This window comes from Myodes glareolus, chromosome 2 (assembly GCF_982192425.1).
Source record: "Myodes glareolus chromosome 2, mMyoGla1.1, whole genome shotgun sequence".
Taxonomy (NCBI): Eukaryota; Metazoa; Chordata; class Mammalia; order Rodentia; family Cricetidae; genus Myodes; species Myodes glareolus.
In genome coordinates this window covers 92,099,421-92,125,556 of record NC_142027.1, presented here as the reverse complement: position 1 = coordinate 92,125,556, position 26,136 = coordinate 92,099,421, and the positions used below count along the sequence as shown (strand labels likewise).

The following is a 26,136-nucleotide window of genomic DNA, read 5'->3' as shown; positions in this document are numbered from 1 at the left end:
TGTTGCCTTGGATAACCCTACTCACTAGTGGTGGTTAGTAGGCTGGGTGGTCCCAAGGAGTAGCCAAGCTGCAGGCGTCTCAGTCTCTCCTCCTTTGTGGTCTCTTGCCTGGTGCCCTTCCCTAGCTTGCTCTGTGGGTTCCTAATAGTAAAGGTGGGCTACAAGGCATCTTCTTGCTGAGTCTTACAGACTGAAGAGAATCAGAATGCCGTGAAGAAGTCCAGGGGGTGGCGACAGAGAATCTATCCCTTTCTAGGAAGGATTGCTAAACATTATAGACACTTTTTTCTCCCAGTCTATTTTAACCTAATCCCTTTCTTTCACCATTCCATTGGCACTTGGCCAGACATCTCCAATAGGAAGTGTCTAACTTGTTTTTAGTCAATACAATGACAGAATTCTTGACAAAGGCATCATAAGGGAGTAAGGTTTCATTTTGCCTTACAGTTTCAGGGTGCCGTATGGAGCAGAAGTCTTGTAACTGGTCACATTGTGTCCAGAGTCAGGAATCAGAGTGGCAAATACTGCTGCTCAGCACACTTTTGCCTTTTTTATTCAGTCCAGAATTCCAGCCTTCAGGATGATCTGCCCACGTTTAGAAAGAGTCTTTGTACCTCAATTAATTTTTATATAAAAGCTTCCTTCATAGACATTCCCCAGGCTTGTCTCCTAGGTGACTCTGAGTATTAACCATCACAGGAAAAGACATCATCCGGTGGCAGGGATCTGGAGTCAAGATGGGAAAGAAGGGGATACAGGACCATCTTAGTGCTTCCTAAGCAGGATGCTGAACTAGCTATAGCTCATTCCCTAGTCTCTGCCATCCCCTTGATGGTGGCAGAAACTTGTCCTGTTCTGAGTTGTTTACCCAATGCCCAGCCAAAGTCTTGAGTCACAGAATGAGTGAATATTTGTGTATAGCTCAAGAAAAAGTTGTGTGTGGGGTGTCTCAGGGGGCCCTTAAGAGGCTGGCTGAGCATGCTGTGTAGATAAGTGAAAAGTAGTTTTTCCTTCTTCTGTGTACGTGCCGGATGAGTGGGAGGTGCCTCGAGAGAAGATCACCCTCCTACGAGAGCTCGGGCAGGGATCCTTTGGTATGGTGTATGAGGGCAATGCCAAGGATATCATCAAGGGCGAGGCAGAGACCCGTGTTGCAGTGAAGACTGTCAATGAGTCAGCCAGTCTCCGAGAACGGATCGAGTTCCTCAACGAGGCATCAGTCATGAAGGGATTCACCTGCCATCATGTGGTGAGTCTGGCTGGGGAGGGACAGAGGTTTCCTTTCATGCTCTTTGTTAACTCTGCCTCCCACTCCCTAGATCCACCCAGGAAACTGGGTGTAGACTGATGCCTACCCTCACCCTCTTAAGCCTCACTTCCCTTCACCACTTCATCTTTTCCCAGCTTACCTAGAATCAATCTCTAACTGTTCTGTCACTTTCTAGGATCTTGCTTTGCTTTTCAGACTTTCCCATTGATATTTGTATTATTACATTTCTTTGCTATTCTTGCCTTCCCTATGAAAGGCCACCCCTTTGTGCCTTCTCCCATTCTTTCTTTTCCCTGAAGCCAAAATAAACCTTCCCTTTCTGTTCCCAGAGTGGGCTCTTTATTTATTGTTGAACCTTATGTTTATTTATTGTTATAAGGCATATTTAGGGTCCCCTTTTGTGTGACTTCTACTGCAGAGAGGTGAACAAAACTTACTCTGATAGGGTATTCATGACAAACCAAAGAAAGGATTTCATTAGAGCTCTAGCTGATGAACCAGTGAGTTTATTGTAGCTTGCAAGAGTGTAGGTTTACTTAGAGGAGCATGAACAATGTGCATCTCCATTGTTCTGCATCTCCAAAAAGCCCACCCTAGCATAAGTGATAACTCATGAAAACTGGAATTTCAGTTTTCCGCACAACTTGCAGGCACTAGAGAGATGGAGAATCTATTCTTTCTAAAGATTTTACTATTTATTTAACCTTGGAAAGAGGTGGTGGTGGCAGTCTTGTGAATCTTGTAAATTGTTAGGAACTTTCTTAGACTTGTGAATTGTTTACTTCCTAAGCCTTGTAAGATTTGTTTACTTCTTTAGTCTTAAGAAGCTTCCCTCCAGGATGAAATGCTTCAATTCAGAAAAAAAAATTGTTATGTATCTTCTTCTAAATACCCTGCTCTTGCTGATGTGGAAGCAAATTCCTGACCTCCCTCTTAGATGTCTGTAGCAGGGAAGAGAGTTCCCAAAATAGATATATGAACGGCATATTGGGAGAGTGGTTCTAGGAAAAACTGAAAAAGAGAAAGAGGATTGTGGAGTAAATTTGAGTAAAATCTTAAAGGATGTGAGACTGAACCATGTGTACATGAGAGGAGACAGGCCAAGGAGAACAGGAACTGCAAAGGTCTGGAGGTAAGAACATGGTTTATATACTGAGGAACATTAAGCGGGTAAGATTTGCTGGGATGTGCTATACATGAGTGGGTCTGTTTGCTTCCCCATACTAGGGCTGGCTGTGCTTCCAGGCATGGAGTGGCCTGTGTGCTATGGGCACTAGACAGAGAGTTCATGACAAGTTGAAATAATACTGGACCCTCTTTGAGTCACCTTCATGCTCTTTGAATCACTTCCATGCTTGTCCTGCAGGTTCGCCTCCTTGGGGTGGTGTCCAAAGGCCAGCCAACACTGGTCGTGATGGAATTGATGGCTCATGGAGACCTGAAGAGTCACCTCCGTTCCCTGCGCCCAGATGCCGAAGTGAGCTTCCTCTAGAAGGGCACCTGCTCTTAAGTGTACCTAGCCTGCTAAATACAAACCCATATTTTGACTTTGTTACCTTGGCTACTCTCCCCTTACCCTGCAAGAGATAATTTAGATGGAAGCAGAGAGCTAATTGCGACCCATGTTTTGACTTTAGAATAACCCAGGCCGTCCTCCCCCTACCTTGCAAGAGATGATTCAGATGACAGCAGAAATTGCTGATGGCATGGCATACTTGAATGCCAAGAAGTTTGTGCACCGGGACCTGGCAGCTCGAAACTGCATGGTTGCTCATGATTTTACCGTCAAAATTGGAGGTGTGTCTTGGAATCCTTCTGTGTGTGTGTGTGTGTGTGTGTGTGTGTGTGTGTATTCAGGGTGTGGGTAGAATGGCAGGTTCTGGGGTTCAGAACTCAGGTCCTCATGCTTGCCTGAAAAGTACTTTTACCCACTTCTAGGCACTTTCCTGGCCCAGAAGTCAACATTTCTGTTCTAGTTTCCTGCCTGTTTCTATCATAATTAAGTAAACAAACAAACAAACAAACAAATAAATAAATCTCCTTGGGGAGGAAAGAGTTTGTTTCAACTTGTCCATCACTCAAAGAAGTCAGGGCAGCAACCTGAAGCAGAAACCGTGGAAGAACGCTGGTTGGTGGTTTGCTTTGGCTCATCCTTAGCTAGCTTTCACAGATCGCCCAGGAGTCTCTGCCAAAGAAATGGTGCTGTACAGAGTGAACTGGACCCTCCTATATCAACTAACCATCAAGACAGGCCCCCATAGTCTTGCCCCAAGGCCAATCTGATCTAGGTGGTTCTTGAATGGAGGCTTTCCTCTCAGGTGACTCTAGCCTGTGTCCAGGTGACAGTTAGTACTTCCTAGTACAAGACCAAAGGTTGAGTCAGAGAATGTAGGAGACAGCAGAAGTAGATGCGAAGTGCCTTGATGTCTGCTTGGAGTGTGTGGATAGGATGGGAGGGCCCAGGACAGTGAGGTGTAAGGCTGAGCTCAAAGTCAAGAAGCAGGCATGCAAGCACTTCATAACTCATAGGACTTGCCTCTCCTCCACAACAACAGTGAGAATCAGGAAGAGGCAAGGTCCCATAAAGATCCCACAGACTCACCTTTCCACACACAAACATTAGTTATGGGAGCAGGTAGGGAGGTGCACTTATGTGTGATTCCAAGAGATATTCTTCTACATAACAACAGGAGTCATGCAGGAACGTGACCCAGTGATATCATCCTGCACGAACTATATGAAGGAAGATGGGACATGTGTTGTAAAAAGGCCTCTTGGTTATTCTGGCCAGTTGGCAGCTCAGACCTAAAATAATCACACAGAAACTGTATTAATTAAATCACTGCTTGGCCTATTATCTCTAGCTTCTTATTGGCTAGTTCTTACATATTAATTTAACCCATCTCCACTAATCTGTGTATTGCCACATGTCTGTGATTTACCAGGTAAAGTTCCATCCAGTGTCTACCTCCGGCAGGGCTACATGACTTCTTCCCTCTGACTCTGCCCTCTTTCTCCCAGCATTCAGCCTAGCTTTCCCACCTAACTAAGTTCTACTTGCTATAGACCAAGCCAGTTTCTTTATTAACCAATGGTATTCACAGCATTATGATCCTAAAGACCTTCCTACATTAATGAGAACCCACCCCCCAACCTAGTTGTGGTGGTGCATGTATTCTGACACTTGTGGAGGTAGAAACAGGAAGATCAGTAGCTCAATGTCATTCTCAGCAACATGACAAGCCCTAGGCTGTCCTAGAATATGTGAGACTGTCTCAGAAAAAGCAGCAAAAACAGTAGGAACAGGAAGGGGTATGATTCTATTCACATAGCTGCCCTTGTATAGTGGGATGTTGTCATGGTGGAGGATGCACAGAGGACAGATGGAGGTGAGCCTGGTTTGTGAAAAGGCAATGAGAAGTGAGATGCATTGGGAAGAAATTGTAGAAGCAGAAAGCCTTGGTTGCCCACTGTTTGGGGGTGTGAGCAAAAGGCAGGGTCAAAAGGGGACCCCCAGTTTATGGTTTTTGGGTGAGCAGCTGAGTCACGGTAGCAGCAGGTTGTTTAGAAAAAGGGAAAAGGTCTGTTCAGGACACTGGGGAAGGAGTAGGTGGGAAGGATAAATTGTTGAGAACTTCAGGCCAGACTGTTGGTTCTTTGTCTTTAGGAACCTCTTTTCCCCTTCCTTTACATGGTAGCCCCTATTCTCCATCCACAGCCTCAGGTACAGCTCCCTAACTTCTTCTTGGGGAATTTGCCTACCCTCTAGTGGTGTTGTGTGAGGTGGAAGACTCGATGCTAGGATGATGAACTGAAAAACGTGTGAACTGTTTGTTGTCAGACTTTGGAATGACGAGAGACATCTATGAGACAGATTACTATCGGAAAGGGGGCAAGGGCCTGCTGCCTGTACGGTGGATGTCACCTGAGTCCTTGAAGGATGGAGTCTTTACTGCTTCTTCTGATATGTGGTAAGTTATGCATACATGGGTAGATGTCTGTACTGGGTTTAAACTCCTGCAGGAGTCACACTGATGGGGTCAGCAGGAGGTGGTAGAGGAAAGCCTGCCTTCCACATATTGAAATGAAGGTAGTTCTTTCTGGGTCCTTGTGCATTGATTGAGAATGATTTTAGAAGAATTATTTATGAATTATGACATAAATTGTTGCAGGTGTGTGTGCATGTGTGCACATGTGTGTGTGTGTATGTTCACATGTTGTAATGAGTCTTTATCTGTCCTGCCAGCCAGCTCCCAAATAATGACACAAAGACTTATTAATTATGAAAGCTCAATCTATAGCTTAGGCTTGTTCCTAACTAGCTCTTATAACTTATATTAACCCATTTATATTAATCTACATTCTATCACATGGCATTACCTCTCTTCTATCTTGCACATCCTGTTTTCTCTCCATGTCTCCTGGCTTCTCCTGCCTCTTGATTCCTCCTCCTCCTCTTTTCTTTCCTCAGAAATCCCTCCTATACTTCCTGCCTAGCTTTTGGCTGTTGTGCTCTTTATTAAACCAATCATAGCAATGTATCTTCATACAGTGTACAAATATCCCACAGCAGTGCACACAGGTTTCCATGTTTCCATTTGGAAAGCATGTGACAGCCTTGGGCATAGTTCCTTTTCAGGTGCCATCTACCTTGTTTGTTTTTTTTCTTCTCTCTCTCTCTCTCTCTCTCTCTCTCTCCTCCCTCCCTCCCCCCCCCCCTCTCTCTCTCTCTCTTTTTTTTTGAGACAGGTTTTTTTTTAGCTTTGCAGCATATTCTGGAACTAGTTCTTTTTTTTTTTTTTTTCTCCCCGAGGGAATGGGCAGTTTATTATGACTAAATTCAAGAGATGTTAAAGCATCCAACATGGATGTGCTTCATTGCTTGTCCAGGGTCTGGTTCAAAGCTTCTCACCCGGTAGAGACACAGTTTGTGTTGGTTCCCTCCTGACATTTCCCCTGTCTGAGTTACTGATAAAGAGTCTGGGCCTCACCTCAGGACTGGGCCACAGAGTCTGAGGAATCTGCGGTGGAGTGGTCTGGTACTGGAAGACATGGCCCCCTACATGACTGTCTCTCCATATGTGTCGCGTCTGTGGAGACCTGTTTGTGACATGCTCATCTTCTTGTAGAACTTGGAGGATGAACTCAGCTTCGGTGTGTCAGAGGCAGACTCTGTTTCTGACTTTCTCTGGGGGATGGAGAGGGAGGGGGAGAGGGAGTGGGGGGAGTGGGAGGGTGGTGGGAGGAGGGGCTGAAATGGAAACTTTTATAATTTAATAATAATAATAATAAAAAAAAGAAACAAACATCACTGAGCATTTGGCACCTGGGCCATTGAATGCATAGCCACACGTGTTGTGACAAGAGGACATGACAGTCCATTTTAGTCTCCATCTCCGGCCTCTCTTTTCTCTGCCAGCATGCACGGTCATCAGCTACTTGACCTACATATGACATTTCTTGACATAGGGGACTCTGTTCCCAATATTTCAGATCAGAGTCAAGCTACCCACATGGAGCAGTTTGTCATAGGCCCCAGGAGACTCCAGGGCCACTGCAGACTGGGCGGCACCTGGTTTAAAGAACACACCATCACTTGACTTAGGTATACCTGGAACTAGTTCTTATAGGCCAGGCTGGCCTTTGCCTCCCAAGTGCTTGGATTAAAGGCGTGTACCCACACTGCCTGACTTCTACCTTGGTTTTTTAAACAGTGTCTCTCACTGACCTGTAATTTGCTAAATTGGCTAGGTTTGCTGTCCAGAGATCTCGGGATTCTCTGCTTCCCCTGTGCTGGGATTACAAGTGCTCACCACCACACCCAGCTTCCCCTTTACCCCATTTTCATATGTATGTGGTTGTTTATCTGTGTGTGCACACCAAGTATACATTCATGCATGTAGAGTTCTGAGGTTGATATTGGAAATTATCTTTGACTGCTCTTCTACTTTATTCACCAATGCAGGTGATCTCCTCTCTCTGCCTTCTGAGGCTGGAATCACAGCTAGTTTACAATGCCCACCTGGCATTTATATGATTTTCTGGAGTTTTGAACTTCTATCCTCAGACTTGTGGGGCAAACACATAAGTCACTGAATCATCTCCCCAGCTAGCCCTGCTTTAAACAAAAGACACACACACACACAGCGAGAGAGCTAGATGTGTGTCTGTGTCTTTGTGTGTGTGTGTGTTCTGAGGAACATACCACAGCACATGTGTGGAAGTCAAAGGACAACTTATAGGAGTCACTTCTCACCTCCCACCATATGAGTCCTTGGGATCTAATTTGGGTCATTAGGCTTGGCAGCAAGAGTATTTGCCTACTGAGATATCTTGCTGGCCCATACATCAGTTCTTTACATGGGTTTTGGGCACTGAACTCAGGTACTCATACTTTGGTGGAAAGCACTTTGCCAACTGAGCTATTGCTTCAGTCTATCAATTGTTTTACTTGGCCAGCCAAGTTCTCTTAAGTCAAAAGAAGTATGAATGGATATGCTTGAGAGAGAGGGTGTATGTGTGTGTGTGTGTGTGTGTGTGTGTGTGTGTGTGTGTGTGTGTGTTTAGTTGACTTCTTTGTTAACTGCTCTCAATTGTCATTGGCAGGTCCTTTGGGGTGGTCCTTTGGGAAATCACTAGTCTGGCTGAGCAACCATACCAAGGCCTGTCTAACGAACAGGTGTTGAAATTTGTCATGGATGGAGGCTATCTGGATCCACCTGATAATTGTCCCGAGAGACTGTAAGTATAAAAAAGAGGTGGAGAGTGTGATGAGTCTATTCAAAAGGCTTTGTACTTTATATGTTTTCTGTCTGTATATCCCAGGTATATATGAGTGTGTTGGGTTTGTAGGCCTTAGGCTCACATGTATGTTTGTGTAGCATGCCTCTACTTATAGGCTTGTGTTTGCATATTGCATTTTGGATGCACACTTACATTTTCACATATGCCTACATATGTGCTTATGTCTGCATATATTTATGCCTCTTCATGTGTCATGCAGTCTACATGTATACATTTGCATATCAAGTCTGTTTTAAAGATTTATTTTTAATCTTAGGTATGTGGGTGTTTTCCTGCATATATGTACATAACTTAGATGTTTGGTGTCCAAGAACACTGGAAGAGGGTGTCAGATCCCCTGAACCTAGAGTTACAAGTAGCTGTGAACCAATACATGGGTGCTGGGAGCTAAACCTTGGTCATCTTCAAGAGGCATAAGTTCTCTTAACCACTGAGCCATCTCTTTAGCTCCTTAATTTTTTAAAAATGCTCCTGTGCATACCTGTTGTTCATACATATGTGGAGACCAGAGGGCAACCTTGGGCATCATTCACTCCTTTGAGACCTGGCCTTCCATTGGCGTTCCACTCATTTATTCAGCTAGGCTGGATGGGCAGCTGTAGAGTCCCCAGGATCCTCCTATCTCCACCTCCCCAGCACTGGGATTGTAAATGTGTATATTCTTTATGTAGATTCTGACGAACTAACTCAGGTTCTCAGGCTTGAGGGGCATGCACTTTACTGACTGAACCATCTCCCAACCTTGCATACCAAATCTTTATAACCATTTTGTGTTACTATCTGTATCTTTGTGTAGGTGCTTGCATTTGTCTTGTATTTGTATTTTTCTCTTCACATTCAAAATTTTCCAAACATTGCCCTTTCCTAATCAGACCAGTTTGTAACTGGTTGGGAACTGGGGGGGGGGGTTTACCTGCCATGATTAGTTTTAATTATCAACTTGACACAATCTAGAATTGTCTGGGAGGAGAGTTGTCTAGGTAACATTGGCCTGTGGGCATGTCTGTAGGGGATTGTCTTGATTATGCTAATTGATGTCACCTACCATCCAACTGTTGGTGGCACCATTTCCTAGGCAGGGGAACTGACTGCATAAAGTGGAGAAAGCGAGCTGAGCCTGCGAGCACACATTCATTCTCTATGTGTCTTGACTGTGCATGTGATGTGACTAGCTGCTGTAAGTTCCTACTGCCTTCCTTCCCCACCTCTAATGGTCTGTAGCCTGGAATTGGGAGCTAAAATTAACCCTGCTTCCCTAGGCTTCTTTTATTGGGGCATTTTGTCATCATAACAAATGGAAAGGAGACTGAACCCCAGGGTAGAGGTCCACAGCCTTTCCCTAAAGGCTCTATTATAAATATCGACAGCACAATGGCTGTGCAGTTGTATCTTGAATACAGTCATTGGCATCGCGTAGATGCATGGATGAGACCCTGTTCGTTAGCTGTCACTGCTGGGAATATCTGAGAAGTTCAGCTTAAGGAGGAAAGACTTACTATGGCTCACAGTTTCAGTCTCTCTCCATGCTCACTTGACTCAACTACAAGGGTGATAGGATGAAAGTGGAACTGAGGCTGGAGGTAAAATGTACCCCTGAGATTCATACCTCCAATAACCCGCTTCCTCCTACAAGGCCCTTCCTCTTAGTGTTCCTCTTACTCCACTGATGGTTTCATCCATTGACTAGGTTAGTGCCTTCATGATCCAAACACTTCCCCAGAGCTATACCTAGAAACATGTTGCATCAACAGCTCAGTGTTTGGAGGGCATCTAAGAAACAGCATTATACCCTGTGACAATAAAACTTTATAGACACATGCGGGGGGCCAGATTTCATTCAAGGTCTGAAATTTGCTGTAGGTCAAGTTACGTGGGAGAAAGGAAAAGGTAAAAATACAAATGGAAGTTCTTGGTTCCTGTTCTTAATGTTTTAGACTGAGTAAAGTAGAAGCCTGGGGCTCTTGGGGAATCTGTAAGGATGAGGTATGAACTCTTGTATGATGTTAGGCACCAGTGGACCTCAGTCCTGTAAATACTGCAGAACCTACCAGGCTGTGTCTATGACTAAGGCCCCTCCTAACATTTTCTTTTGATATATGAGGAGCTGGCTCCCTGTGTTCAGTTCATATAGCTGTACCTGCCAGCGCTCAAGGATACCAGCCCTGAAGAGTCTTTAAGTCTAGAATGTGTGTTGGGTACAGGTAAGCCTCAGCAAGCAGTTCCAGACAGGAGTGAAACATACTGGTAACTCCTGAGACACAGGAGACTGGGAATGGGTAGGAGAATAAACGATGTACAATACAATATCTGTCCAATTCCTCACCTCTGTTACCATGGTAAAACCTGACCACAAGCAATTTAGGGGAGGAAGAACTTATTTGGATCACTAATGGAGAGGTCAAAGTAGGAAGCAGCTAGTCAGGTCACATCTGCAGTCAAGGGCAGAGAGAAATAAGTATGTGATCTTTCCTTGTTTGCTCTCGGCTTGCTTTCCACATTCTCGTGAAGTTTAGGAGCCCCTGCTAAGGGTGTAGTGTTATCCTCACAGATCCAGATCTTGCCTTGTCAGTTGACAATCAAGACAACCCCCACGGGCATGTTAGCATCCCAACCTAATTGAAACTTTCCTTACTTGGGACCCTTTCCCCGGTTGACAGCTTCTCAGCTCCACCATGTTATTTTCTCCTCCCCTCTCCCACCTCTGTCCTCTTCCCTCCCCATTCCTTCCATTTCCAATCTTTTCCTTTCCTTTCTATTTCCCATTCTCTTTTCCCTTTCCTCTGCCCTCTCTCTTCCTCCACTGAGCACTGTCCCTCTTTGTCCTTTTAATTTAGAGGCTTTGGTCTCACTAAGTTTCCCAGGCTGGTCTGAAAGTCACTCTAACTTGGCAGGCCTTGAATTTATAGCTGTCCTACCCTAGCCTCCCGAGTAGCTAGGATGACAGGCCTGCACTACCAAGTCTTGCCAGCTTGCTTTTCACAGCCGTCTTCCAGCCTTGACTGCCATATGTGCAGCCGCAGCCGAGGCAAGGAGTCTACTACTTGGATGTGGTCTATAGTGGGGCAGAGTATGAGGGAGCTGCTTGGCTTGGCTGCATATTGAGGCTCATCCACCCTGGTTCTTGTTCCTGCAGCACTGACCTGATGCGCATGTGCTGGCAGTTCAACCCCAAGATGAGGCCAACCTTCCTGGAAATTGTCAACCTGCTGAAGGATGACCTCCACCCCAGCTTTCCAGAGGTTTCCTTCTTCTACAGCGAAGAGAACAAGGCTCCCGAGAGTGAGGAGCTGGAAATGGAATTCGAGGACATGGAAAATGTCCCCTTGGATCGGTCCTCTCACTGTCACAGGGAAGAGGCTGGGGGCCGGGAGGGAGGGTCCACTCTGAGCATCAAACGGACCTATGATGAACACATCCCATACACCCACATGAACGGGGGCAAGAAGAATGGGCGTGTACTCACCCTGCCCAGGTCAAACCCTTCCTAACAGTGCCTGCTGGGGAAGGACTCTTTCTTTCTATTTTAAAACTCTTCTCTAGTTTGACCGCCTCCAGGAAACTCAGGATTATCAGGACTCTACCCAGATGTGAAACTGAGCTCAGAGATAGTTCATACACGTTTCTGTTTGTCTTTTGACCTAAAAATACACATGTGTGATTGCCAACCCTGCAAGCCAGTGGAGGGCTAACTGTGAACCTAGAGGGGTTGGGCTTTCCACAGACACGTCCCCCTATCCCATCCACGGTTTCAAACCAGGATTTTGTTGTTGCTGTTGTTTTCCTCATAGATTGAAAGAATGCACCTGTTTTTACAGGCATTTCTCTTTTCTTGCTAGTGTCTGAGTTACAGTTAGTTGTCAAGGACAGAATTTATTTATGGAACACAAGAAAGAAAGCTAAGGAGAGACAGACAGAAAAAAAACAAAAAACCCAACTCACAACACCCTGTTCTAGAGTTACATGCTTTGCAGGGTTGGGTTTTGAGAAGATATTATTAATCTGAGAGAGGGGCTTTATTTTAGTTTTTTTTCTTTATTCACAAAATCAGTTCCTCAAATTGACCAATAGCTGCTGCTTTCATATTTTATTTTGGGGAAGGGTGTGTAGTCCTCTGTGTGTGCTCCTGTGCACACCTGTGTGTGTTTGTGTGCGTGTCATGTCCAGGCTAGAGATCACAGGGTGGGGTGGGGATTGTGTGTGTGTGTGTGTGTGTTAAACATTATCTGGACTGATGCTTGAGGAATTCATTGGCTCATGAAGCTCCTGCTGCTTGGAGTGGGTGACCTCACCTTATCCTTCCTTCTTAGGAACTCAGCGTCTGTGCCGTCTAGAGATGCTTCTCGGTCATTTCAGAAGTCTTGCTCAGGTGTCTTCTTTCCCTCCCTTTTGCAATGTTTTCCAAAAACTGAGGGAGGACCATTTGGTCTGGATTCATCAAGGGTGTTTGGAAGACCAAACAAAGCAAAGGACACACACACAAACACACACACCGGACAGAAGTAGAAAGAAGTCAGATGATAATTTTGAGAATATATTTGTAACATATTTAATGCTTAAGGAATCTCTGGCATGAGCCTAATAAGTTATTATTTCTTTGGGGGCAGAGGAAGTAGTGGGCACACCTGCTTGTGTGGGAAGACAGGAGGGAATGGCCTCTTGTGTTTGGTCTTTGAAGCACATGTTTTTCGGGAAATTATACCACATTAGCTGCTAGCCCTTTAGGACACTGTGAGGCCTTGTGGAGTATATGGGAAACTGGATTTTTGACTGATTCTTCTAGCAAGTTGGACTGGATGTTTCTTACTTGCATACACTGGTGATCCTGGAGCTGAGCTGGCCTTCCAGAACACCTGTGTTCATCTTTGGGATTTTTCTCTGCTTGTGTACCTCACCTCTTCAAGGCCTACTTGTTGCTCAGTCATTGTATAAACACAACAAACTCATCCCAAAGAGCAACGACACAGGAGGACTTTGAGAACACTAAGCAATATAAGGAGATGCCCCCTTGGAATAGCTGTTGGTCTCCTCCCCCGGGGGATGTTGGCTGTTCTCCACACTAAACTCCCACAGCTGCTCTTGGTGCCCAGGGACCTCAACTCGGGCAGGTGTGGTGCCTGAGTTTCTTTCTCAGGTGCTAATGTTTCAGTCCCTAGAGACTACAGTCTGGAGAAGACATCAGAGACTTTCTTCCCACCACCAAGAACTCCTGAAAGGATGTGAACCCACAGCTTCCTCTTTGCATAAAACTACAGCTGCTCAAGTAAAAGAAACAGCCATGGTGAACTCATGGATGGGGCTCAGAATCCTCCCACACATTCTTCCCTGCCTGTGTTTCCCCACAAATATCTGATACCTTTCTTCTCCTCTAAGAGATGTGAGATAAAGACACAGTGTCCACCCCCAAACCCTCTTAATTCTTGGTTGAAAACACAAGTAGACACAGACTCTGAGTGCCAGTTGCTGTCAAATTTATATTAAAAAAATTGACAGATGTAAAAATGTTACCAGGGAACTCAATGGTTGGTACAAGAAGAAAAAGTCACAGTTATTTTCACCCAAATCACTTTGTAACTAGAGGGTCTGTGCATCAGTGGAAGACATGTAGGTCTGATATTTGTTGTTTCTTTTTCCTTTTCACAGTAAATTTGTAGTGGTCAGATGCTACACTAGCAGGAATTTCCACATTTTTCTAATTCAAAAGGTTTTCTTATATTACTGGGGAAAGTATTTATTTTAATATATAAAATCACTCTTGAAAATCACTTTTGTAAAAAAATGGTGTGCATGTAAATTTTTTTTTATCAAGGAAAAAATAAAAACAGGTGAGTGTGGGTCATGTTTTTATTTCTCTCAGCACAGTCTACCTCAGTGTCTTGTTAGGATGAGGTTCAATCACAGGTGTTGAGGCTTTGGAATTCTGGCTGGATCGTGCTCTGAGTTGGGGAGCTGTGGACCAGCTGATTTCTGAATGCCACAAACTAGGAAGAACTTTGAGGGAGGGAGTTGGAATGAAGTTAGAACCTTCCTGTGAACCCGGATTCTTCTCTTTGCTGGTATCCTTCTGAGTGTAACCTTATACAGCTTTTTGGTGATGCAAACTCCTCACACAGAAGCCGTGCTTCAGTCCATCTTGATTTAGCCTCTCTGTGAGGTCCTCATGTTAAGGTCTTTTGGGGAGAGGTGATGAACTAACACCGACAGCTGTTGCACGAAATCCCCCAGACAATATGCAAAGGCACTTTGAGTTCTCTGGCCGTTATTTCTCTGCCCTTTTCAGACCCGTGAGGCCTTGGGTGTCTGAGGGCACCTCCTATACAACATGAGGGCGTTTGGGGGAAATCCTAATCCAAAACCCATCAGTTTCTTGAACATATTTTGAGCAATAAAATAGGAGCCCTATGCTGGGATTTGGTTGAATTCAAGCTGACACTGTTTGGCCTTGTGAAGTTTTGAGAAGTCTAGAAGTCAAGGCAGGGCCAGCATGGCCTCTGTTTTCAGGCTTCACATTTCTTTTTTTCATCTGAGGGCACATTCCTTAAAGTTCACTCTTCTCCATCTTCTCTGGAGAGGTGTACTAACTTGGGATGACCCTATCAAAAAAGACTTCACCAATTCCATTTTGATATCTAATGCTGCTGGGGAGGGAATAAGCAGCTGTTGGGTCATGAGACTCATTTTGGCTTCAGAAGATGTTAGCTTTGTAAGAAAAGAACCTTGGGACCTAGAAAATCATGGCTGTCCTGAGAGTTTGTAGTGATGGGTGAGAGGGGAACAAAAGAAAACCAGGTTACATCGACACTTCGCTGTGTGCTTTGAAAGATGTCTCATCATTTTAAAAGTCTTTTTATGGTCATGGTGAAAGCCGCCCAGTCATTTTTTCCAGGGTAATAGCAGATATTATTCTGTCTGGTTCAATGATAGCAAGCACACACCAGGAAATGTTCCTGTTCTCGGAGCCCTTCTAGATGCTTCCTGTCATTTGAAGCTAACTGGAAGGGAGGAGCACTGATGGTTTTCTGGAGTTAGGCTGAGCACAATTTGGGAGAATGTCGAAACGGGCAGGAAGAGCTGCATGTCTGTTTCTGTGGCAGTGATGTCACCAGTCCAAGCACAAGTCGCTCTTCTTATCTGACCAGGGCAGATAGTCTACCAGGCAGAGTGATTAATTATGGGGTTAAGGACTATAAATTTATTTGAAGTCCACCATGACACTGGCCAATGAGCAGTATCACTGTGCAAGTCTAGTTCATACTGGCAATCTTGGTAAATGAGTGGCTGTCATTCTACCAAAGGTTTTTCTAGTTCCTGATAGGTGAATGTGTTCTGGATACGAGCTGGTGAACTCATGAGAACATACAATCTTCAAAAATTATGATTTTTTTGAACATGGAAAAGAAAAATACTGATTTTGTACAAATGACACACATAGGGTAGAGCCATTTTAGAAAACCTTCCAGATTGTTCCTCAGAATATGAATTTACACAGGAGATGAGGTTGTGAAATAGGAATAAATGATTATCCCTTGCTGTTTAAACTTTTAAGAGACCATGACTGAAGGCATATTTATCTTCTGGTGGTCCTCAAGAAATAGAGATCAGTGAGTATTTGCGTTTACTTGATGCCAATCAAGGTTCAGAATCAGTCTCTGGTCAATTTTTTATCTATATGTGAGCCACTAAAACAGCAAAACAAAGCAAAACAAAACAAAAACTTGTTAAAAACTAGATCATAAACCTGGGACCCTTGTTATCATTTGAGAAGGAAGGACCCTAAAATATGTGTGTGTATGTGTGTGTCTGTCCGTCCATGCACATGTCCAGGAATGGCTTGTTTGGTCCTTATCCTTTGTATCAAAGTTGCTGCTCCTTGCCCCTTTATGTGCCTGGGTAGTTACACCCCATATATCAGCAGTGTGGGATCCAATGTGCCACAGTGCTATAGAAAACTCAGAAACTCAAAACCCACCCAAAACAGTGATGTTTTCTTACAAGAGCCAAGTAGCATCATGTACAGAATATGCCTTCTTTGTGAGGGGAGGGAAGGGACTGAAATTGTTCTGCATGTACAATACAGGCTAATTACTTGTTTATATTAAAATTTGGAATAAATTATCTGAGACTGTTTTTTATGTGGTATCCATGTTGTTCTGGGTGGAGTTGTGGCTTTGAAATTTATTAAGTGAAAACTTGGGAAATTGTGAGTTCTTTGTGTGTGTGTGTGTGTGTGTGTGTGTGTATTTATACAGATACACATGTGTGTTAGTGCTTATGTGCAAGCATATGTGCAGAGGACAGCTTTAGATATTGTCTCTCAAGTGCTGTCCACCATTACTTTTGAGACAGGATTTTTCATAGCTGACCAGCCAATGAACTCCAGTGATCTGCCTGCTTCTGCCTCTAGTGCTGGGATTGTAAGCACATGCCACCATGGATGACTTTTTTATTGTTGGTTTTTGGACTTAAACATTTAAAGGGGGCTAACTGGTGCTAATAGCCATACTATAATGCAAAATGCATTTAGTACAACTTCAAAGGTTCCCATAGTCTTTCACAGTCTCAAGACTCTCTGAAAATCAAAAGTCTCTTCTGAGACTCATGGCAGTCTCTTAGCTGTAATCCCCTATAAAATCAAAATCAAATATACAATGGCACAGGATATACATTACCATTCCCAAAAAGGAAGAAAGGTAGGATAGTGAGGAAATATTGGATCAAAACAAGACCAAAACCCATCTGGGCAAACTTTAAACTCTGCATCTGCATGTCTCATGTCAAAGTGCTCTTTATATCTCCAACTTCTTTCTGCTTTGTTTACTGCAACATACTTTTCTCTCTTGGGTTGGTTCCACTTCCAATCTGAAGCTTCCCTTGGCAAGTATGTCATGACTCTGGCATCTCCAACATCTTGGAGTCTCCCATACAATCCAGGTTTCACCTTTACAGCTTCATGAAGTGGCCTCTTTGGGCCTCCATGAAGGGATACCCCAATACACACCTGGCTTCAGCAGCTTTCCTTAACTGTAGAGGGAGATCCCACAACCCATTTCTTGTATTCTCTTGTGACTCTAAAGTCAGAACCAAGTAGCTGAAGCTGCCAAATTTTGCTTTTTGCTGGGCCTGGAACTTGGTTGTCTTCTTCAGTTATGTCTTAAAGCTTTCTGGTTTTCATGGTTTCTTCATTGCTTAAGATTTCCTTTAATTCCTTTTCACAAGTTGGAAGCTTAGGTTGGTGGAGTCTTGCCCTGAGGTCACCACTCCCTTATTCCATTTGTCAGCAGGCTTTTCTTTAAACCTTTTTTTAAAATCTCTTTGAGCACTAGATTCATCCCATGACATTTCCTTGTGTTCTTTAACTCTTCAAAACTATATATTTTGCATTTTTCCTTGCTCAGCTTGCACCTCTTTATTATAGATCTGTTTAAGACTGGTCGTTAATTACCACACAACATATCTTGGAAAAGCAGCGCAGACTGTCTTGAAATCTCCTCTGCCAAGGCCATTAGTTCAAAAACTCTTCAATTTAGCTTCAGACAGATTTTTAGGACAAGGGCAAAAAGAAGCTTCATCCTTTGCCAAAACATCACAAGAATGGTCTCTAAGCCTCTTAACCTCTGGAACTTTTTTTGAGCTGGGCTTTCACAGTTCAAATCACCTTGAGCACTGTCTTCCATGCTCCCACTTCCATGTTCCCATGTGTAATATGAGGACCAGCTTGTTAGTGTTTTCTGTCCTGTCCAGTTCCCCACAGCCAATTTGTTCCAAAGAAAATAACACAGAGGACTCCATAAGTTATAAAGTTGATTGTCCTATAAGGTCAGGTTACTTATTAGCTAGTTCTCACATCTTGATTAACCCATTTTTCTGGTCTATGTTATTCATATGGGTCAGTATCTTTCTCAGTGGGGCAGATCACATCCTGCTGCTTCAGAGATTTGGGAAGGAGTGGGAGGAATCAACTTCCTCCTTCCCAGAATTCTCCTGCTCTTCTTGTATCATTTCCACTTCCTGTCTGGTTTTCCTGCCTATACCTCCTGCCTGGCCAATCAGCATCTATTTAAAACATGATTGACAGAATACAAACAATTCTCCCACACCACTTCCCCCTCTTTTTTAAAACAAAACAAAACAAAACAAAAAACAAAGGAATATCCATAGTCCATTTTTGGGGAATGTGTGCATAGTATTCCAGGCTACTTCCAGCTGGTAGGGGGTGCTGATAATCTTGTGGGGACCTAAAAAAGATTTAGAGTTATGATCAAGTCCTGACTGAAGTATCCTGTGAGTCTTGATCATCTCAGGCAGCAGTCTTGAACCTGTTCTGGATGAAGAACTCAGACATCTGGGCCATCTATTCCTGCTGGAGATTTCTCAGGTGGTCTCCCTTGGTCAAATTGGGTTTTTCTTAACTCAGAATAAATCCAGAGCCTCTCATTTTCTGTGGAAACAAAAGAAAAATCTCTTCTCCAAAGTAACATACTCTTTGACTTCAATTTTGAAGCCAAGGTATTTTCAAAATACCTATCTTGGATTAATTCTGCAGCATTTATAAGCAAATGTCTTTTAGCATCTGTTGCTCCTTCCTCAGCATTTAAATAATTCAAAGAGAGCATAATAGCATACAGTATCAAAATTCTCTGTGTATTTTCCATCTTTACGTGGCTTTATTTTAACCTCTATTTCTTTTATTTTTACTTTTAACTTTTGGCTTTTTGAGACAGGTTCTCTGCATATCTTTGTCCTGGAACTCCCTCTGTAGACCAGGCTATCCTTGAACTCCCAGAGATCCATGGTGGTGACATTGTATCCTGCCCTTGTATCTTCTCACCCGGTTCATCAGTTCCAATAATTTTTTTCTTTTTTTTCCTTGTATTTATTTATAAGAATTTCTACTTCCTCCCCTCATCCCAATACCCTCCCGCTCCCCCACTCCCTTTCCTCCTCCCTTTCCAGTCCCAAGAGCAGTCAGGGTTACCTGCCCTGTGGGAAGTCCAAGTTCCTCCCCCCCCTCCCTACAGGCCCAGGAAGGAGAGCATCCAAACAGACCAGGATCCCAAAAAGCCAGTACATGCTGACAAAACAAGACCCAGTGTCATTGTCAATGGCTTCTCAGTCAGCCCCCATGTCAGCCACATTCAGAGAATCCGGTTTGATCACATGCTCGTTCAGTCCCAGTCCAGCAGGTCTTGGTGAGCTCTCATTCGATCAGTCCCCTTGTATCAGTGGGTGAATGCACCCTTCGTGGTCCTGACTTCCTTTTTCATGTTCTCCCTCCTTCTGCTCTTCATTTGGCCCTTGGGGGCTCAGTCCAGTGCTCCAATGTGGGTCTCCGTCTCAATCTCCATCCATCGTCGGATGAAGGTTCCCTCTGGTTCTTCCTTCCTTCCTCACGTTCTCCCTCCCTCTGCTTCTCATTTGGACCTAGGGAGTTAAGTCCAGTGTTCCAATATGTGTCTCTGTCTCTATCTCCATCCATCGCCAGATGAAGGTTCTATGATGACATGCAAAATATTCATCAGTATGGTTGTGGGCCAAGGCCGGTTCAGGCACCCTCTCCTCTGTCCAGAGAACAATCTGGGGATCTCTCCTTGGACCTGGGATCCCCTTTATACTCAAGTCTCTTGTAAACCCTAAAATGACTTGAGGTATATACTTCCCTGATCCCATATCCATCCTTCCTCCCCTCCCCCCATCCCAGTCCCCCAATCTTTCCCCATTCCTCCCCTACTCCCTTCTCTCTAACCCTCTCCCCTTCCAACCGCCCCCCCCCCATGCACCCGAAGTTACCTGGCACTCTTGTCTATTTCCAATCTCCAGAAGGATAGCTACATGATTTTCATCAGGTTCACCTTCTTATTTAGCTTCTCTAGGATCACGAATAATAGGCTCAAAGACCTTTAATTATGGTTAGAATCCACTTATGAGTGAATACATACCATATTCCTCTTTTTGGGTCTGGCTTACCTCACTCAGTAAAGCGTTTTCTATTTCCATCCATCTGTTTCTTTTGACCAATGAGCCTATTTTCTCCATAGTATCTTCAGCGCCTGAGATTCCTTCTTCTGTCTCTTGTATTCTGTTGTCTCTGTAGTTCCTGTTTATTTATTCAGATTTTCTATATCCTCATTTAACCCAGTTTGTGTTTCTTTTTATTACCTCTATTTCAGTCTTCAAGTCTTTAACTGTTTTCTTCACCTGTTTAATTTTTTTCTTGGTTCTCTTGGGGGTTTTTTTTGAGGGCATTATTAATTTCTTCCAATTTTTTGTTTGTCTTCTCTTCCAGTTCTTTAAGGAAGTTTTTCACTTCCTCTTTAAACGTCTCCATCATTTTTATAAAGTTACATATAGATTCGTTTTCTTCTACTTCTGGGTTAGTATGACCAAGTCTTCCTGTTGTGTGACCATTGGGTTCTGATGTAACCATGTTGCTTTTTAAATTGTTGGAGGAATTCTTACGTTGGTGCCTACACATCTCTTCCATCAAATGAGGCCAGCAGTGTATTTTCATCTGGGTCCAATCATTGCTGTGTCTGTCTGAGTATTTGGAAGTTTTTCTTGTTCTCTTCTGTACTTTCAGTGTCTGTCTCATAAAGCCTCTGAGGTCTCTATATACCTGCTCTCTTGGTCTTCTCTTCTGTTTTGCTGTCTTGGTGCTTCCTCCTAATCCCCTTAGTGTTGTAGCATGCTCTTGGTCCCCTTAGTAATTTAGGAAGCTCTCAGCTCTTAGGCAGGGTGTGGTTAGTAGCTTGAGGGTTCCAGTAGATGAGTTTTGGTTTTCAGGGAGCCTAGATGCAAAAACTCCCTGCTGGCTCGCTAGAAAAGCCAAGAAAGTTGGGGTTCCAGTTTTGATTTATAAGACTATAGGCAATCATCCCTAAAACCCTAGGTTCTTCATAAACTTTATTCATCATAGTATGATTCTTTTGCCAAATTTTATAGTCAGGTAAAAAAAAACCAATTTCTGCATTTTCCTTCAATTTTCCCATTTTGTTGATCAGTCAGGTTTCCCCCCATAACTTGCTTTACAACTTCAATGCCTGCCCTCTCTATCTTCTATCTTCTTATAAAAGGAAGACTCATATTATCATACAGCACATCCATATTTTCAAAAGTCACTGGTGTGGAAGGAGAAAAAAGAACATGAAGAATAAGTACTCTAGTAGGATTGCTAAAACCAAAATCATCTGTAACATTGCCAAATGTGTATGCAGATGCCATAGATGTTGTCCTCGGGGCACATAGATATTTTCTCCTTGACCCTCATGTTAACATGCTCATTTAGCTGCCACTGGATTACTTGGAGGGAATTGCTTCCTGTATCTCAAGAACCACATATGGATGGGGGGCGGGCCTAGGCCTTGTCATCTCTGGCAAAACAGTGAAAATGCAATAGCAACCAGCAGAATCTTTATCTCCCAGGTTCTTGTCTTCCTCTTCTCCAGAAGTTCAGAGCAGATCAGTTGTTAGAAGAAAACTGACTTTATATCACTCTTTAAAACAAATAATAAAGTTCTTTTAGCCTGAAGAAAAGAAATGAAAAGGGGGATATAACAACAGACACTGAGGAAATCTAGGGACTCATTAGATTATACTTCGAAAACCTGTACTCCACAAAATTGGAAAGTCTGAAAGAAACCAGACAAACAACTTAAATAGACTTATAACCCCCAAGGAAATAGAAGCAGTTATTAAAATATCCCAACAAAACAAGTCCGAGGCCAGATGGTTGCAACATGGAATTCTACCAGAATTTTAATGAAGACCTCATACCAATACTTCTCAAATATTTCCATACAATAGTAACAGAAAGAGCATTGTCAAACTCTTTTTAGGAGGCTACAGTCACTCTGATATGCAAATCATACAAAGATTCAGTGAAGAATGAGAATTACAGGCCAGTCTTCCTTATGAACATTGACGTAAAAATACTCAGTAAAATACTAGCAAACTGAATCCAAGAACACATCAAAAATCATCCATCACGATCAAGTAGGTTTTATTTCAGAGATGCAGGGATACTTCAACGTACAGAAATCTGTCAATGTAACCCATCATATAAACAAACTGAATGAAAGAAATAACATGATCATCTTATTAGTTGTTGAAAAACCTTTGACAAAATCCAACACTCCTCTTGATAAAGGTCTTGGAGTGAATACGGATACAAGGAACATACCTAAACATAATAAAGACATCACACATCAAACTGACAGACTAAATGGAGAGAAAAACAAAGTGATTCCACTAAAATCAGGAACAAGATAAGGAAGTCTACTTTTTTTTTTTTTTAAAAAAAAAATCTGTTCAATATAGTACTAGAAGTTCTAGCTAGAACAGCAAGACAGCAATAGGAGATTAAGGGGATACAAACTGGAAAGAAAGAAGTCACTTTCACTATAATGCAGATGACAAGATATGTATAAGAGACCCCAAAAATTCTACTAGGTAACACCTACAGTCGATGAACACCTTCACCAATGAGGGGGGATGCACATTTAACTCAAAAACATAATTGCCTTTCTTTACACAAATGATAAATGGGTTGAAAAAGAAATCAGGAAAACATCAACCTTTATACTAGCCACAAATAACATAAAATATATTGGACTTAACCCTAAGCAAACCTGTATGATAAGAACTTTTGATCTTTGACAAAAAAATTGAAGAGATATTAGAAAATGAAAAGACCTCCCATGTTTTTGGATAGGTATGATCAACATAAGAAAAATGACCATCTCATAAAAAACAACCTATAGATTCAATGATATCACCATTAAAATCCCGTGACAATTCTTCACAGACCTTGAAAGAAGCAAACTCAATTTCATATGAAAAAGACAAAAAACATAGGACAGTCAAAACAATCCTGTACTATTTAGGAACCTCCAGAGTCATCACCATACCTGATGTCAAGCTCTACTGTAGACCTACAGTAATAAAAGCAACTTGGTATTGACATAAAAACAGACACATTGATCGATGAAATCAAATTATGACACCAACATTAATCCACACACTTATGGACACTTGATTTTTGACAAAGAAGCCAAAATAGTACAGTGAAAAAAAGAAAGCATCTTCAACAAATGATGCTGGCATAAATGTATATTGACATGTAGAAGATTTCAAATAGATCTATAACCAATAGCATACAAAAACTCAAGTCCAAGAGGATCAAAGACCACAATATAAATCTGGTTACATTGAACCTGATAGAAAAGAAAGTGGGAAGTAGCCCTAAATACATTGGCACAGGAGACCGCTTCCTAACTATAATCCCAGTAGCACAGACACTGAGAACAACAACAATAAATGAACCTCCTGAAACTGAGAAGCTTCTGTAAGGCAAAAGATGTAGTAAATAAGACAAAATGGGAGCCTACTGAATGGGAAAAGATTTTCACCAACTCCACATCTGACAGGTGGCTTGAGCTCCAAAATATGTAAAGAATTCAAGAAATTTGGCTTCAAAATACCAAATAATCCATTAAAAATGATCTCTAGACATACCTGCCACTTGATTTTATGGAGGCATTTTCTCAAATGAGATTTTCTCTTCTCTGATGGCTCTAGCTTGTGTCATGTTGACGTAAATCTGGCCATCTCAGTGCCTCTATTTTTGACTCTTATTCTATCAAATTAGGTTGTATTCTCTTTCTTTGGGTTTATTAGTCTAAAGTTTGTCAAGATCCTTAACCTTTTCAAAAAACCAATTTAAGTTTGTGTCTATCATTGATGTATTGAAGTGAGTTTCTTGAAGGCAGCAAAAATTCTAATTGAATTTATTATCAAATAATCTTTGCCACTTTGTTGTAGAATTGAGTCTATTACTAGTGAGCTATTTCTGAAACATGTTTATAAATTCCCATTATTTTGTTGTTTTGTGGTATTTCCTTCAATTTTTTAAAAATTGATTAATATTGGTCACCTTTTATTTCTTTATTTAACTATAATTTATGTATAATTACTTTGAGTATTTAATCTTGTTTTAAAAAAAGTTGATTAATATTGGTCACCTTTTATTTCTTTAACTATAATTTATGTATAATTACTTTGAGTATTTAATCTTGTTATAAAAGAAACATGATGCTCAGTCCTGAAAACATATATACAAGTAGCATTTTACAAACTAAACAGGTTATATTTCAGAATACATTTATGTATAAAGCATGAAATAACAGTAAAGAAAAAAGCCATGAGGTCCTATTGCTTATGTTCCCATCCCCACTGGCCCCCAGTTTACCTAGGAGATCTCTTTTATTTCCCCTTCCCAGGGATCCATGAATCCCTATCTCTACATATGTGTAACAGTTGTGTAGCTTGATCTACTTGTTTGTCTCCTAGTGGTGGAATCTGGGCCTGTCCCTAACACTTTGGTTAGCTTTTAGGAACTTATTCCTCATACTGGGTTGCCTTGCCCAGCCTTAATACTTGAGAGAAACTCAGTCTGACCTCAATTGGATATGCTATGCTTTGTTGACAGCTGTGGGAGGCCTGCCTCTTTCTGAACAGAAGTATATACTCCTACATATAAGTTGCTCAGTCATATCATGTTATTGTTTCCTTGTTTTCGGAGCTGATCATTTGGTGTTGGATAACTAACTGATAATTGTGCTCCTCCCTGGGGAAGATTATTTCTTCCACTCTCGGCCTTTATTCATGTCATGTAGATTCTTGTGTAAGGTTGAAGCCTAATGGTCTCTTCCTAGTCCAGTTCAGCATCTATATTATCATTTCCCTTGTTCAGCTCATGTTCATACAGTCATATTGGCAACACTTATGGGTGTTGCTTCTGACGTTATTAGGAGACACAGTTTCAGAGTAAATTCTGATCCTCTGCCTTTTACAATTTTTTATCTCCATGTTGTACATGTCTGTGAGCCATAGATGTAGGAATTGTTTGGTAGATGTGTCAGAGGTGACTAGACTCCAGAATCCTGCCTTTCGATTGGTTGTGGTTTTATCTCATGAATTGTTGCAAAGAAAGTTTCTTTTGTGAGTGGCCAATTGTATTTACCTGTGGGTGTAATGATAAATATTTAATTAGACTATACTCTGGCTTGTTAAAGCAAGGTTTGTAGGTTTTCCATTTAGACTACATTTGTATATTTATGCATGAACTTTTGTATATTTTAGGTAGTTTTAGATATGTAGTTCATAGTATAATTGCTTATGACTCTTTCAGGCATATTTGCTATTATTACAACCAGCATCTTCTTTTGTATTTATTCTCCCCCTCATATTTAGAGTACCGTCTACCCAATCAGATCATTTGTACCCTGCTATTTAACTCTCCATGGCTTCCCAATTCTATTTCCTGGTTTCTACTGTTAGTCTGGGGTGAATATTCACATCTGAAGATTTGGAGCTAGATAGCTGAGAGAAGAGAGAACATGTGACGTTTGACTTTCTGTGCCTGGGTTGCCTAATTTCATATACTTTTTTCTACTTTCATCCATTTATGTGTACAGCATTTTCATTATCAATTTATCGATTAAAGGAGATCTACATATTTCCACTTCCTACCTATTGTGAATAGAACAGCAATGATAATGACTGAGCAAGTTTCTCTGGAGTGGGATGTTGACTCCTTAATGCATAGATCAAGGAATGGCATAGTTCTTTCATATAGTAGGTGTATTTTTAGCATTTTGAAAATTCTCCACACTGATTTATGGAGTGACTAGACATGTTGGCAAGATCCTAGCCCAGATAGTTCTTTGCCCGTCCCCAAAAGAAGAACTCAGTTATCACACAAAGCTCTGCTATATTTCAAAACTAAAAGATTGAGAGAAAAAATTATTTAGTTAATGTGTTATTTATCTAGTTATTATCATATAATGTATATCGAATATTTATAATGACTGCAAGTTAATAAGTGACATGCATGACTTACTAAATTACATTTTGAGTAGTAGCATCTATTCTGAAATAGATTGCATGTGAGAAACAGCAAGGGACTCTTTTATTTTTGTTTAAACAACATTTCAGAAAAACACACTGAGAAGTAGGTAATAGTTTACCTGACTATACTAAGATTTTATGAGAGAAACTTAGTTAATTCA

The 26,136-nt window shown here is 42.0% G+C and overlaps 1 protein-coding gene across 3 annotated transcripts in view; it reads left to right on the top strand.

Annotated features, from left to right (window-relative positions):
- Positions 1-16,198, top strand: part of Insr (insulin receptor) — a 134,821-nt gene extending 118,623 nt beyond the window's left edge. For all 3 annotated transcript variants that reach the window (XM_085685286.2, XM_085685285.2, XM_085685284.2), the window contains 6 exons: positions 1,005-1,249; positions 2,637-2,747; positions 2,908-3,067; positions 5,112-5,241; positions 7,877-8,011; positions 11,208-16,198. In XM_085685286.2, coding sequence (XP_085541412.1) covers positions 1,005-1,249; positions 2,637-2,747; positions 2,908-3,067; positions 5,112-5,241; positions 7,877-8,011; positions 11,208-11,562 — 1,136 coding nt within the window. In that variant the 3' untranslated portion in view covers positions 11,563-16,198. The remainder of the gene's footprint in view (positions 1-1,004; positions 1,250-2,636; positions 2,748-2,907; positions 3,068-5,111; positions 5,242-7,876; positions 8,012-11,207) is intronic.
- Positions 16,199-26,136: the final 9,938 nt, after the last annotated feature.